The following is a 17,057-nucleotide window of genomic DNA, read 5'->3' on the forward strand; positions in this document are numbered from 1 at the left end:
CATTATCTATTACAAACATCGTTGTGGCGTGATAGCCTTTAGGTTTGTCTGCATACATTTTTGAAATTCTAGCGTCAATGTAAATGTTCGTCTGTGTACATTTTTTTATTCATGAGGCAATAAAGCTGCCTTTATCATTTTACTGGATCGTATGGAAAAAAGGTATACAATTTATGAATTCACTGTGACAAAATATTTCTAGAAAGTTTCAAACTATACTTAAAATATAAATGTTTATCATGTTGGATGAAAGCATAAATTAATGGTTAATGATTTATTACAATGAAGAATAATATTTGTAATATTGTAACTTGAAAACTTTATTGAAATCAAAGAAACTACTTTAGTGAAGAAAGATTTTATATAGGCCTATACAAATAATTTGATGAAATTCGTCAATGGTTGTATCTTTTCAAGTACATGTTTTAATAGTAAATGTTTCAGAGGCATAAAGGCATTTATTAATTCAACTTTTGTTGTTGTTCCAGGTGTCCGCCATAGCGGCATTGTGCCTGCTGTTGGCAAGACCCATGTCCGCAGTGGTAAACGACAAACCATCAGATTCCCCATCAGCATCCTCGTCTGAGGCAGCTAATAGGGGAGACCTCGTCTCATCCGCATCAGGACCAGCAGACTCGTTCGCCGGAGATTCCTATCTTCCACCTCCAGACTCATCGGCGTTTGGACCAAAACCTGTCTATGGACCACCACAGCCATCAGGTGGCGGGAGTTCTTTCGGACCTTCAGGACCCTCGGACTCATACCCATCAGCTGCTCCAGAGAGTGCTTATGGCCCACCTCCATCCCCTCCAAAGCATCAGTATGGTCCACCACCGAAACCAAAGCCTCAATATGGACCACCAAAACCTAGTTATGGCCCACCTAAACCAAGTTACGGCCCACCTAAACCATCTTTCGACCCACCCCCAAGCTCTTATGGGCCACCCCCAAAACCTTCTGGGTCATATGGACCGCCAACTGGGTCTGATTCGTTTGGACCTCCACCACCACCCCCAAAGCCATTTTATGGACCCCCTAAGCCAGTATATGGACCACCAGCTAAGTCACCCAAACCGTCTTATGGGCCTCCGCCAAAACCACCCAAGCCTCTTTATGGACCACCTCCCAAGCCTGTTTACGGACCTCCTCCGGGACCTCCTCCAAGTACATCATATGGGCCTCCTAGTTCCTCTTATGGTCCACCCCCTGCTGGACCTCCGAGACCTAGCAGTGGTTATGGTACACCAGTTATTGTGAACCCCAAAGGGCCTCCTGGAGTGCCAGCTCCACCAACTCCTCCTGATATAAGATATGATGGTTGGCAGCCCATACCTGGACTTACATCTCATCCTCATCAGTCTCACACACCAGGTGACACATACGGACCTCCTGATAATGGTGCTCATGGAGGCGGTGATTCGTCCTATGGTGGGCCACCCCCACCACCTCCCTCTGGTTCGTACGGTGCTCCTTCCGGAATCGGAAATGACCACAGTGGAATTGGGGGATCGTTCGATGGATCAACACATGGAGATGGTGGTGTTTTAATCAGTATTTCTGGTCATACTGACACAGCAGATATTGGAGGAGGAGGTGGAGGATGTTGTAGCTCAGCACCAAACTTTGGTGGATCTAGTGGTATAAACGGATTTTCAGGAGACTTTGGAGGAAGTGGAGGAGTCCTAACTAATATAGATAATCTAGGTTCTATAAGTGGTTCTTATGGGGCACCACCACAGAATCCTTCGACCACCTATGGAGCTCCACAGCCAGCCCCTGCGATTTCTGGAGGAGGGCATGGAGGTGGAATTCATTTCGAAGGACAAAATGGACCACCTTCCGATTCTTATGGACCACCACCTTCAGGGTCATATAAGCAACCTCCCTCAAACTCGTATGGACCACCACCCTCAGACTCTTATGGGCCACCACCCTCAGAATCTTATGGGCCACCACCCTCAGACTCTTATGGGCCACCACCTTCAGGACCTTCACATGGACCTAGTGGATCATACGAGGGCCCACCGCCCCCTCCCCCACCACCCTTACCACGACCATCTTCCTCATATGGCCCTCCTAAACCGAGCACATTATATGGACCTCCAAAACCAAGCTCTTCTTACGGACCACCCAAAAAACCGAGTGGAGCATATGGTCCACCAAAACCACCAAGTGATTCATATGGTCTACCAAAATCACCAAGTGATTCATATGGTCCACCAAAACACTCGAGCGATTCATATGGTCCACCAAAACCCCCGAGTGATTCATACGGTCCACCGAGTGACTCATATGGACCACCAAAACCACCAAGTAGCTCTTACGGTCCTCCTAAACCACCAAGTAGCTCTTACGGTCCTCCTAAACCACCAAGCGGGGCATATGGTCCTCCAAAACCTATTAATACATATGGTCCCCCAAAACCACCAAGTAGTGCCTATGGACCACCCAAACCACCAAGCTCCGCTTATGGTCCACCAAAGAAACCCTCTGGATCTTACGGACCACCCAAATCTCCTAGTTCATCATATGGCCCACCTAAATCCCCTAAGGTTCCCAGTAGCAGTTACGGTCCTCCTAGCAATTCATACGGCCCGCCGCCTTCAGGAGGTGGTCACGGTGGAGGTTATGTAGGTCCACCACCACCACCCAGTTCATCTTATGGCATCCCAAAATCACCAAGTTCATCTTATGGCATTCCTAATTACGACAATTTCGGCGGATCCAGTGGTCCGTTTGCGGAGCCAGGAGGCTCCTTTGGAGGTGGAATTTCAAGTGCTTACGGAGTTCCCGGCGATACACCACCTGGAACCTTCGGGGTGCCCATTAGTGGGTGTTGTGGCACTCCTCCACCAAACATAGGCCATCCACCCGATCAACCCCCCAGTCAGTCGTATGGAGTGCCTCAACAGGGTAAAGGTGTTGATATTCATCTTTCTGGGCTAAATTACGGATTGCCTTCAGGAAAAACAGTAGAAGGGCCAAACCATATTCAGCCAAAAGAGCCAGTAAAGTTTGTTCAACCTGTTCCAGCAGGGCTATTGGAGGCAATTGCTCAATCTGCAGAATATAAAAATTCAGGAAAGGGGCGACCTTTCCAAGGGGGGACGTACATACCTCCACCTCCCCCAGAAGTTGGAAAACCTGTAAATGAGGTCAACAATGAAAACTACATAAATGGCCAAGGTCATTTCGGAGGTAGCGATGTCAAGGGCGATGACTTCCACATCACCCAATCACTTTCTGTTGATCTTTCACCACCATCTAATGGAGGACATCAGAATTTCGATAGTTATGGGTCCCAAACAGTCGTAGACGGAAATATAGCCCAATCTATTGATCAAAATAACCAGCTCATCCAAACAACACTAGTCCAACAAGGATCTGACGGTCTTGGAAGTAGTGGACATGGTGCATTAAGTTATCAAAATAATAATTTACTCTCCCCGACAGGTCCAACCGGTGGAGAAGGGGTACCAGAGGTTAACCAGCTGATACAGTCTCTCGGTTTGGAGGGTAATTCAATCACACAATCACAGATGATTGATCTTGGCCCCCAGTTTGCAAATCACCCGGGTGGCCACTTTATAACACAATCAACAGCGAGCGGAATTCAAAATATACCTATACAGGGAAATCAAGGAAGTTATACCCTCCAGATTCAACCGGCTGGTGGCGTAGGGAGTACAGGACAACAATCTATAGCCCATGACCAAGTGCTCTCTAATGGATTGTTGCAAGATATTTTGGCAGCTATTGAACAACAACAACCAAATCAACAACAACAAACTTTCCAACAAGTTTATACTCAAGGCAATATTGATCCTTATCAGCATGCCGCTTCAAACGTTTACCAACAGTTTCAAAACGCACCGCAAAACGTTGCTGATAGTGAAATCCAGGGCTCTTCCATCAGTGAACAAGTATTGAATACAACTAACAACGAAAACGTGACACAGTACAATTCGAACTCGACTATCACATCCGATAACGACTCGAATCAGTCGGGTTACGACAAAACTTTAAGCGACCAAGAGAGGTTTACAGCGTATCTTGCGAGAAATGGCGTTGCCTTGTATTACAATAGCGAACACGGTAAAAGTCATAATAAGACAGAGCAAGAAGGCGGCCAAGCTGAAAGCCCCGAGACAAATCTTCTCGACTCCAACCAACCTCAAGGGGATGGCTCTTACGTTATCTTCAAATCTCCAAACGTGCAGTACAAATTTGGTGCAGCCTCAGATGACGTGTCACTGAACAATCATAAATTTACTTCAAACTCAACGCAATCTACGAGCGAGACCAAAGATGTGACGTGAGTTAGTTAGCCAATTGTAAAGACTTTCATAGAATGTTTGTTGAAACGCTACAACACTCTAGCTCGCAGCTTCGCCATTCTAATGTTAATTTAATAATAAAGATGGGCGTATACTGGGCTGGGAATAGCGAAGCTGCAGCCAGAGAATGTAGGTATGTGTGTTAGCCTCTGCGGGATTCAAGATCTCGGTTCCCGCTGTCCCTGACCCTCGCGCTAGTGAAAGTATGTCCATGATCGTGAACAGCTTTCTGAGCGTTTATACCACGACTCCAACTAATCATTCTGCAGCGGATATAATTGTCCACTCACTTTGACTTATTAGTGGCCCGACAGTTCAAACGCGCTCATTTTCCGCCTATCTTCTTTTGCAGTGAATCTCGGGAACATAGCTTATAGTAGCCTACACGGTTTTATTTATTTCTGTTGCATTTATACAGTTGAGAATAATTGAAATTGACGTTTAGAAAACAACTAATGATGTATCTTTCATACCGGTTTTCATTTTAAGAATAATGATCAAATATATTTCTAGACGTTCGCATAGCTTACACCTAATAGCAAAGTTCTGAAAGTTAAAAAAAAAATACAATTTAAAATAAAGTAACAGCAGTTTCCATTAAACAATTAACAAATGGCTTGAATAGAGTGAAATAAACGTTAGATATAAGTAAAAATAATTAGTGAACAAAACCACTTTGTTATGTGTCATGACATTTTGCGTGGAAGTATATTTAAAATTTAAATGTGCCAATAATTTATTTTAGAATTATGTTGAATACTCATTTATGTGTTTACCATGTATTACTTTCTTGCAATGGTAATTGTAAATACTGTGTACTAATGAATTTGTATATAAAACATGTAAAGAATTGCATAACTGTGTTATGTTTAACTCCTTAAATCTGTGTTCTTTCAACTATAATTAGAGGAGTAATTTGGTTTTGCAGTTATAGTTCTTTTGGATGCATTCTAAATTGCTCCATAACTTGTAGCAGTAAAGTTATCGTCCGTACTTACTTTAATCAAAGATATATTTAAGACAACCGCAACATTAGGTGGTTACTACTTGTAGATTTTACCTGATTAAAAGTAACAAAAAGTATAGCTGATACATCATAATGAAAAATATGCCCTATTTCAAAAAGATTGAGTTTAAAAATTTAACTAAGGAAAGGTTTAAATAGTAACATATTGTATGGGATTGTATATAAATGACAGGTACAACAGTCGTATAAGTTATAAGAGTAAGTTTTGAGTCCATGTCGTAGATCGTTGTACGGTTCCTTAATTTTAATAATCAGTTACTGTAGGTGTTTAGCAAAATGTATTTGATTAGTTTCGCCTGTGCATGAACTTTTTTGTTCAGAGTATATACAAACATGGAATGTGAGGCTCAACTCCTGACTTATTAACTTGTTATTCTGTACATGAAGCCCACACACTATGGTAAAGATCTTTAATATAATATCAAGTCAAACTGTGAACAAAAGTAATCTAAACTTCTAACTATCTATTAAATAATATAGATTTACAATGAATAAGACAGTTGAGATACTAAGGTAAACAATGAGAAGTTAAACATAAAAAATCTATGTCTATAGATTGTAAAAAACTATAAGAGTTTTACATTAAAAGAATATAATTATTTATTGTGTTATCATCCGCACCAGTTGAATGTTTATGGCGGCCAATACCCAGGTGTTGGCACTGTGTGTGTGTAGTCTGGGCCTGTTACTGTCGCTCAAAGTTAGTTAAGAAACCTGTAACCAAATCTAAAATAACAACTAAATGGTCGCAGCGCTACCAGGACCAGCTATTTAATCTACACTCAACACAGCTTATACAAATCTATTTTGACTTATAGATTTAAGAAACCCTTTGCCACTAAGCTTGGTACAAAATATCTTAAACTATGTATACGAGTTATTAGGATGTGCATAATTGAAAATTCACCTCAATCTTGAAATCTTAGTAAAAGTAATATTTAAGAGCCAATTAAAAAGCTAATATATCACTATCCATTAAAGACTCGTATGAATAATGTGTACTTGTAAATCTATAATAAATATCATAAACTACTTAATTTAACCTGTACATGAAAGATTCCTGATAACTTGGACTGCATAGCAGCTGTAATAACGCAGTAAGGGACACTGAGCAGCAATCAGATCGAAATGGCCCGTTATTATGTGAACCTTTTATAAATTTTAATTTTTTATATTTTTTATGGAATACATTTGTAAATTTACTATTGCCATTTGTTTAATCGAAAGATGTACTTGTTGTATAGAAAAGTCATACGGAATGCACGGTCAGTCACAGCTTAGTCTATTAAACATTTTTATAAATAACTGGTGTACGAACAACACGGATTAGTTATCCCGCAATACCAGGCAGCCTGTAGACGGTTATGTCCTATTCCGCCCGAGTTTTATTTCGCCCGGAGCCTAATTACTCCCAATTCGCCCGCGGTCCCAGATTAACCCCTATAATCCTCAGCTCTACCTGCGTCAGGAGTCCTATTCCATCCACGGTGGCGAAGCCCCGCCTCCTAGGACCTCACCCACCCCCAGCTATGTAAAAGCCCTCCCCTACCCATCACCCCGTTATCCACCTCCGACTACACGGTTATTTAAGCTTAAAATATTTATTTGACAAACCAGACAAACCAAGCGAATTTCCTTTATATTAATGTAAAGTTTAAACACGAAGTTTTAAGCATTAAAATATAAAGGGGCATGTGCCCTTATTGATGTAGCCGTTGTAAAGATATGTTAAATATTTATAATCTGGAACTTTCCTTTGCGTTGAAACGCTTCAACAGTGATATTGATACATGTTTACAACATAACAGATTAATAAAATTTGCTACCTATGTGCTGTTAGTTACTGTATGTTTGTCTCCCTATCCAAGATGTGCAAATAAGCAATTTAATTATTTAAAATATTGCGCTTAACGTCAAACAGAAACATATGATAACACTGCAATCCAAGACATGGCCAAACAAAGGCCACTAGTTAGCGGCTTCTAGTGTTATACCCAACTGCACACCTTTGAGTTTTCTTTATTATGCAATGTAAATAATTCACCTATTGGGTTTGATGATGATTGGAGTGTCGAATCGAACTCGACCACCATTTGCTATCTTTTATGTAAATTTATCGTCTGATGAGATAACAGTATGAGAACACAAAAAGAAGCATACCGATGACGAATCCTTAATGACCACCCTCTCTTGGAAAAATGCGAAACTCTGCTATTTCTCCCCTGTTATTTCTCACGGACAACGCTTGGGCATTCCAAGTCAACATCCCTCGCGCTTCATCCACATACTGTCTGGTTATTAATAAGAAAATATTGTCGTAGGTAAATTAGTGTACGCAACTCGCGTAAAAAGAGTAAACGACACTATTTTAACGCATTCCTTGCATAAACTACTATATTACATTGTATATGAAAAGTAAAAAAAAGATAGTCTAATAACACTTAAAACTTTTGTGCTCTCATACTGTTATCTCATCAGACGATAAATTTACATAAAAGATAGCAAATGGTGATCGAGTTCGATTCGACACTCCAATCATCATCAAACCCAATAGGTGAATTATTTACATTGCATAATAAAGAAAACTCATAGGTGTGCAGTTGGGTATTTAACACTAGAAGCCGGCCTTTGTTTGGCCATGTCTTGGATTGCAGTGTTATCATATGTTTCTGTTTGCCGTTAAACGCAATATTTTAAATAATTAAATTGCTTATTTGCACATCTTGGATAGGGAGACAAACATACAGTAACTAACAGCACATTGGTAGCAAATTTTATTAATCTGTTATGTTGTAAACATGTATCAATATCACTGTTGAAGCGTTTCAACGCAAAGGAAAGTTCTAGATTATAAAGATTTAACATATCTTTACAACGGCTACATCAATAAGGGCACATGCCCCTTTATATTTTAATGCTTAAAACTTCGTGTTTAAACTTTACATTAATATAAAGGAAATTCGCTTGGTTTGTCTGGTTTGTCAAATAAATATTTTAAGCTTAAATAACCGTGTAGTCGGAGGTGGGCTTTTACATAGTTGGGGGTGGGTGGTCCTAGGAGGCGGGGCTTCGCCACCGTGGATGGAATAGGACTCCTGACGCAGGTAGAGCTGAGGATTATAGGGGTTAATCTGGGACCGCGGGCGAATTGGGAGTAATTAGGCTCCGGGCGAAATAAAACTTGGGCGGAATAGGACTACACGCCTGTAGACGAGATGTCTGCTAGTCAGCAGTCAGCAGTCAGCAGTCAGCAGTCAGCAGTCAGCAGTCAGTGACCAGCTGATCCTGTCACATTCCTGACGAGACGACAACCAGTCAGAGGAACCTTGACCTAGAGACCACAAACTGATGCTGATGAGGCAGCCGAGGTGGGCAAAGAAAGTCAATAGGTGGTTAACACAGAGTTTCTCTAAAGACCTGCGGCGACACACACTTACTCACGCACACTCACCAACACGCTTGAAGTAACATAATGTATAGGCCTACTCTTATTCCCGCATACACGGAGAGTACCCTCTCTAAATGTTTACGATAAAATAAATTAAATTACCGATTTACATGATAAGTCTAGGTGCTAAGACAAGAACCAATAAATTATACACTCCAACACAACTCGATATATTTCTACTTATACTGTAACAATATACAACAAGGTGAACATAATATATGAAAGATTAACTGATTTTGACCAGGATCACTATCATCGGGCATTTTGAGGTGGTATGTTAGTTTATCCATAAAACCTACTATTGAAAACTTTTATAAGCTATGTTTTAATTTATAAGCAACATTATACAATTTTGAGAACATCTACCATAACTAATCAATATCAAGTTGCTGTTGCCAACAATAATTAATATACACTGACAAATAGTAATGAACTGTTATCTTTAACACATATAACAATAAAGTTTTGCATTCTGCAAAATTAATTTATACAGAGAGGTATTAGTTCCAAAATTTCTATTCTATTCTAAAATTGTTATTCAATTGGAACCACCTCTCATTCAACTTCTTTTAAATTGATAGTTAATAATTTTCGTTACATATCCTAAAAACAAGCTATACGTAATTTACCTACGTAATTGGTTACTCCAATCATCATCAGACCCAAAAGGTGAATGATGATATTTTCATTCAACCTATTTGGTCTGATGATGATTGGAGTGTCCAAATGAAATCGAACACGAATTACCATCTTTTATGTATATTTACCGTCTTGTGCGTAACACCAAAGATGACACATGCTACGCAAAATGCGTAGCATGTGTAATCTTTGGTAACACTATTAGCGTAAATATATGTTTTAAGTCTTATAAGACATTTCTTTTATTACTTTCCGTCATTTTCAATGAAAATGCAATTATAATGCTTTATCCTGAAACATCTTGAAAAGTCGCTGACACCTTTTAAGTGTGGTTCTATTTTTAAATGTTTACACCAGCAAAGGCAACAGGTTTTTACGTACGAGCTCCTATATCTATATATCAAATACTAGCCTACATTAATGTACTTTACATCTAGATAAAACTCATTAGGAATTATCGTTTTACCCATACAAATTAAGTTACACCAGATATCGTTATCATTTTCTCATTCGACCTTTAAAGGCGACATAGTAAAAAATACCGCTTTACACCCAGATAATTGGAAGTCTCATTAGTGACATTCACACTAAAATAGCTCTCATTAACCTTTGTGAAAAACTGTAACACAGCTTGGACTTGGAAACGACGTTAACCTGTCAATACAATTGAAATGTAATTTTGTACAAACTGTTTAGTGAGACTTGTGCAGTATTTTATAGGTACCTAACCTGAAATCAGTGGTTCGAAAATACATTTACACTGAAACCATTAACAGTCAATACCTAAATCACGATGTAAAGGCCTCGGCAATTTGTATTTACTTAAAACGTAGTAGTCTGGTAAAAGTTTACATTCTAAAGTTGATTGGAATGTTTTCTTGGAATTTCTACGCACCGTGTATTATATTATTTTCTTTTTATATCAAGTAAAACGTAGAAACAAGTTAACATAATTATATTAATCATGTCTTATTATAATTTAGCTAAATGTTCCATTACTATTTGAAAAATATACTGACCATACAATCTGTATTTCCTTATCATATTTTTCTTTAAATTAAACTTTGACTACTTATAGACTCAACTATACATTCCACCCACATGCGTAAGTTGTCGCCAGTTTTTAAATCAATTTCGTCCTAGTTGATGTGAGCCACCGATAGATTATTCTGATGTTAATCACTGATATCTTTCGAATAAAAATATTTTTTACCAAGTTAAACCAATGCAATGACTTATTGTGAGCTATAGCAACTGTTATGTCCCATCAACTATTTCAGAAAAAAAATAAGGCAGAAAGTGGAGTTTTGGACACTATCGCATTCTGTGACAGGCTCACACAACTATGTTGTCTTAAAAAAAAAAATCTAGACAGCTGATCCATATAGATGGTATGTATACTTCAGTATCCAATAGTATAGTTTTTCTAGTTGGTAAAAATCTACAGATGATCTGAGTTCCATGAAATCCTTATAGAAAGTTTAATTAATTATAGTATTTTTAGTGTTAAATTTCTAAGGTAGCTTTAAATTTATTTGTGATTTTACATTATTTGATAGGTGTTTTAGGTTCACGAAGTTATATTAAAATATCAAATAAGATTTTCATTTCCTTGCAGTGTTATAAAGCGTCATTTATATCTTCTTCATTCAACCTCGTAGAAGTATAAAGTAAAATAAATTGCACTTTGAAAGTTTTAGAGCGACGACGTGAACCTCAGTTGATTGCCTCAGATTTCTGCTGCAGCGTGCCTTGACGACTTCGCCCTCGCCTTTATCCCAGCTTAGCCGTTGTTTATTTGGTTATGTGACTACGACTTTTACGCTTATACCATTTATTCACTAAGTGAAACAACATTAGTCACACGTCCTTTATTAGCACACAGTATGGGTACATGTACATCTCTTTGTTTGCGTTATTTGTTTTACCTAACATATTTTTTTTTACTAGCCGTTTTAGTTAAGTTCTTAGAATTGGCAACATTCACTCAACAGCATTGTTTCACTTAAAACACGTTTAACGGACCAATTAGGTTTAAGGATTTGAGAAAGGAAGTAAAATTGTAATGCTTCGAACTTAAACTAATCAGCTGTTAAGACCAATTAAATTGTTGATTTTTAATTGCTGAGCTTTTGCTGAGTGCCCATGACAGTGAACTGCGGTGCAGCTAAAAATGTAAGTAGGTTTTTTTTAGCAATGGTCAACAATAATTAGAACAATGGAATAAACTAAACGCAAATAGTGTTTGGTATAATCTTGACAATGAATAAACCTATACGAGAGTACTGAGTCGTCGACGTTACTATATTAATAAATTAAATAAAATCTTAGAACTAAACAATGGTTCTATAGCTTTTTTACTTTCGTTATTAATATATTAATAGTTAATACTTTCACCATCATGCAAGAATTAATAAAAAAGGCAAAACTTTACGTAATCTTGTTAGCCATGGTTTTCTTAGCAATATTCATATAAAGAAATTGTATTAAGCTATTGCAGCTTTTTTTATTTACATAATCTCTTCTAAAACTCCGGTCTCAACGAAATATTTTAAATATATCTCATATTTTCAAATATCTTGCTAAGTATGGACATGTTCGTTTTAAAACTTCTAAACTAAAATTTTATCAATGATAATGTAGGCTGAAATTTTTTTCGTTGCTCTTTTTTTATCGTAAAAGTTATTAAATAACAGATCTCATTGTTTGTCAACATACCTATAAAACTCAACAACAGAAAATGTTTTATAACGGGCCACCAGAGAATTTTATGATGAGAAAACCCCGCACGGGGCAGAAAGCAGTTTAAGGAGATCAGGTAAGTGAAATAATATGCAGTTTTGAACTTTCTGAAAAAAACATAAAAGTTGCATAATTCTCATCCTTTACTAATTTCCTAAAACTAAAAAGAAATCTAGCTTTTACAAATCAATCATCAAGGATATGATTGAATTTAAAATGATATGTTCCTCCATATTTACTGTAACTAGAAACGAATGGTGGAGAAATGAAAACGTGTCGATCACACTCGTTTAGAACTACAGTAGGTGTATCTTGGTACTGTGGTATTTAGACCCCTGCAAACCACTGCACACCCTGTACATGACTGTAAGCTTGGTAGTATCGTGAGAGTGTCGGGCGGAAACCTCGCAACACTCTATACAATCAAACACCTACGTGCTGGAGGTGGTATATTGTAAACAACATGTCGTGGATGCTGGTATACAGGGCCTCCCCAAAATCCTCACCCACCTTCTGGATTAAAGAGAAAATAAGAATACATCATGTTAAGAAGGTCTGCAAATTAAAAAAAAAATACCCTTACAGCCACCATTTTGTATATTCAAAAAAACTATTTCTTATTTTCTTATTTCTTATTATTTCAAATATTTTCTTATTTGACTTTAGCACAAAAAAGACCAATTCTAAGAAAATATATTTTTTATAATGATTTGTTAACATGGGGCTAATGAAAGTTTTTAAACTAAAATAACTCAAAACATTTCAGATAAACAAAACGTTTGTTGTATATTTTTAGTTAGGTGATTTAGTTAAAACTCTAACAATAACGCAATGAAGAAAATCGGTTCATAAATAAGGGAGTAAACTAATTTTTATACACTGAGTACAACAGTTTCCTGCTCATTAGGGAACCAATAATTAAAACATCTGTTTGTTTTAGCTAAAACTATCAGTGATTTTAAGCAATGACCTCAGATATTGTTTGATGAACAGTATCTTAAAATGGGAGCTCTTCCTTAATTGTAAACAGATTCTCTTAGGTTTGGTATTGTTAGAATTGTAATACAATTTTCTTAATGAAACATTGCAACAGTAATTTAATTTACCAATGTTTTTTTTCACAAACCGTATTACCGCAAGTTGAAAAGAAATCTTCATAAAACATATTTGTCCTCAAAAATATTTAGTTTGAATTAGTACACGAAATACCAATTCACTAAAAAAACCACTTTCAAATATCATATCATGAAGACAAAATGGTGGCTGTACAGGAGGCGTTTGAGTTTTGAAAAGTATTAAACTGATGTTTAAGTTTATATTTGGTCAAGGAGTGATACCTTAAAAGGTCGATATAGAGCACGGGGAGATCATGTATATTAAACAGTATTTAACCTGATTGCTGTATGGCTAGGCAGTGGCACAGAATATTTAACATGGTGATTTTCATTTATTCTATAGTAGTAGGTAGACACCGGTAGCTTTTTTATCAGAACCTTAACTTGGAACTGAAAACTAGTATTGTAAAACCATACGTAAACTATTTCAATACTCTAAATAAAACAAAAGAATGACAAAGTGTTAAAAAGTGGTTCTAGTATTTAGGCACATGATGTAAATATATTCCAGATATTCAGAACCAAAAAAGTTTATCACATTTAAACCTACAGTGCAAACAAAACAATGACGTTTTATTCCTAGGTTATGTTGATCTTGAAGATGGTAAATTAGGAATATATATAAACTTCTTCAGCAAGTAAAGTATCGTACAGTATTGTACAGAAACAGAGACATAGGTTTCCAAGGTGTAACGCCAATATTCGTATAATATAGTAACAAATATATAAAATGTGTACACTTGGCAGTATTATTAGTACAATCTAAAACGTAAACAATCACTAGTTCCACAGAAAAACATTATTTTCCCTCAAAGATTTTAAAACAAACCTGTTATTCTTAAGTATGGTTTTATGGACACTGTTACTTTTATACAGTATCCAAATGATACACACAACTCATCACACTGTTTAATTGAACAACTGGTTTACAAGTCTTGAAGATAAAACATAAAGAAACAACAAAATTGTAACTATTGAATTATTCATTGTGAATGTAAACGACCCTGACGTCTAAGAAAAACATATACAAGTTCTGCTTCGTAAACCGCAGTGGAGACAAAACTCGCGTTATTGTTTACTGCGCAGTTCTTTAGATCAAGGAACAATAATATATAATTCAGTACAATTTCATCGCTCAGTCAACTCTTAGCTAAAGTGTTATTTGTTGAATGTATAATTGTAGCAAAGTATAGTTTACTTACGTTTAAGCTCTGTTTAAGAAAGTAAGAAATCTAATATTTTGTTGACATTCTTGGCTTAGACATATATAGACCTTTTCGGCAGTGACACAAATGAGTTTCCTTAGCCTTCATTACGTTAACAACTCAACTAACAACGTGTTCGTGATATACTACCATTTATACGTTCCATAGTGATATATATCGCCTCCAAGCACAACCGTCTATGTATAGGTGTCGTAATCACAAACAGAATTCCAAAGTTTCAAAGTCGACACGCGGGGACTAACAAGAGCTCTGAAACTTTCTAGGGTTAACTTGTTCCCTGATAAGTTTCTCTAATTGTCGTCATTGCCACAGTCTCGTATTGTAATGTCGTCGCGATGATGTACTTACGGTGCAATAAGTTGACGGAACTGACTACTGACTGTAACTCTAGCCTCGGGGAGCTGTCAGTAGAGTAGTTAACAAACACAATGCACAGTGAATACTAGAATTTAACATTGATTCATTTGAGTGCATTTCCAAAATAGGGAAAGGAGTTACAAAGGAGTAGGTAATGTAAGGTACGATTTTGGTGCTCACTTGACCGTTTTAGTAGTGACTGATTATCTGATTTTCTCCATTATTGGATCCGAGCTGGTAATATGTTCAATATTGTATCTCTTCCCACAAACAAACCGAATGCTTCGGCAACCCAGTGGTGGAGTGCGCCTCATAGTTTGTGAACCGTTTAGTTATTTAAGTTTTTTGGTTGGATAAGTTATATTTTATCAACCGTTGATTGTACAAGGCTCACCATCACCGAGCCCCTGGTACTTATAATATGGTTAGCTTTGGCTTGGATGTATTTTTTTTATTTCTACTTCTACTGCCTAATAAGTTATATAAGCAATTGATTTTGTAACAAAACCGTATTAATCACACATTGTATAACAAATTGTTGATTTCTTGCCACTAACCAAAAAACCTTCAGTGAAATACCAATCGGGGTTTTACAGTATTTTGTAAACTATTTACGGCTTAGTATTTATGTACCTACCAAAGAAAGCTGTATAATTTTAAAGGCAGTTGTGGTTTCGCTTTTCTTGACTAAACAAAGAGTTCTACTTAAGCTAAACAAAAGTTTAAACTCAAAGTTACACAAGATGGCTAAGTGGTTGTTTAAGCCAAGAGATAAAACATTATGAAACAACAAAATTGTAACTTGTGAATTATTCATAGTGGATGTAAACGAGCTTGATGTCTAAGAAAAACATCCCCAAAGTCTGGTTTTCCAACAAATTTGTTTTTGTGTTTCAACTAAAGTACAACTCTTCCATAGTTTCTATCAACAACTGCTGTTGAGGTGCATTTCTCATAGTTCTAGTCAAAGTGTTTTAACTTGCATATCATATTTTCCTGTTTATGACCTAGTTGATGGCTTATTGATATCTAATATTCGTACTATTTTTTATTTACCACTGTTAAAAATAAGAGTTGAACGGAGTTGAACCCAACACTGTTATTTTGTATAGGTAAAAGCTCATTATTTATAATTAATTATAGGCTAGATAAAAAAGTACTTTTTAAGTGCTAAATAGTTTGAATGAATGGTCTTAGAGGATATTTTTTGTTTATATAATTTGTACTCGATATCTTTTACATGATGTAGTAGTGAGTTGCAGGAATTAATTTAAATTAGTATAAATGACGCCGATGTTTTCAATAATGATATTCTTTTAACATTTTAATTGTAAATTCTAAAGACATAGCAATTAGGAATATTACAAATCACGGAACACAACTAAAAATTGTATGCCTCAAACTTACAGTCTAATACTAATGTTGTGGTATACAATTGTGCCGGTAGAAAATCGGGATTTTACGAACACTTTTTATAAACTTATTATAATATAATACAAACAGCCAAAAGCGACTTTAAACTATACATAAAAGTATTATACGATTCTTACGATTTATAACACATAGTTTGACGAAATTGTACTAGTACGAGTCCTGTTATGCATAAAAGGAATACAGGAGGGAACCATCAAGGTTCCCAGCATACGTTTACGTGATAAGAAACATTGTGAAAAATGTAAAGCCAAAATAAGTATCGTCCGTTTATAAGAAGATGTTGACTAAATTCATAAAACCTTCACTTGTTGACCTATCTGCTCTATATCATCATTATGCTATATACCTTAAATCTCTACAAAATGCAATACAAACTTGTCATATTTTAAACAGATTAATTATTAAAAATACATGTTATGTATTATAGTTTATTCTATATATAATAATTTTTATGTGCGACGTTATTGTTTTGAATTGTATTGTTTGGAGTGTTATTCAAACACAATATAACAAAATTAAACTGAAAATTATTTATTTACCTAGTATTGAATGTTCGGGGCTCGATTTGGTAAATGTTTAACGGATGACTTTACACAGTATTACAGGTAGAGTTGAAAGATGAATTCTTGACAGAGTTGACCCTCATTAAAATATGTAAACAACATCAAGCTAAATTAATCAGGATCTTCACGTAGTCATTCACTCACTGCCGCGACAGTTCAGCACACTTGC

The 17,057-nt window shown here is 36.6% G+C and overlaps 1 protein-coding gene across 1 annotated transcript in view; it reads left to right on the top strand.

The window, feature by feature from the left end:
- LOC128983904 (collagen alpha-1(I) chain-like) overlaps positions 1–5,195 on the top strand; it is a 30,572-nt gene extending 25,377 nt beyond the window's left edge. The window contains exon 2 of the mRNA XM_054403166.1: positions 489–5,195. Coding sequence (XP_054259141.1) covers positions 489–4,319 — 3,831 coding nt within the window. The 3' untranslated portion in view covers positions 4,320–5,195. The remainder of the gene's footprint in view (positions 1–488) is intronic.
- Positions 5,196–17,057: the final 11,862 nt, after the last annotated feature.

Source organism: Macrosteles quadrilineatus, unplaced genomic scaffold (assembly GCF_028750875.1).
Source record: "Macrosteles quadrilineatus isolate MER2022 unplaced genomic scaffold, UCM_ALF_1.0 Scaffold_1__1_contigs__length_201487025, whole genome shotgun sequence".
NCBI classification, from domain to species: Eukaryota; Metazoa; Arthropoda; class Insecta; order Hemiptera; family Cicadellidae; genus Macrosteles; species Macrosteles quadrilineatus.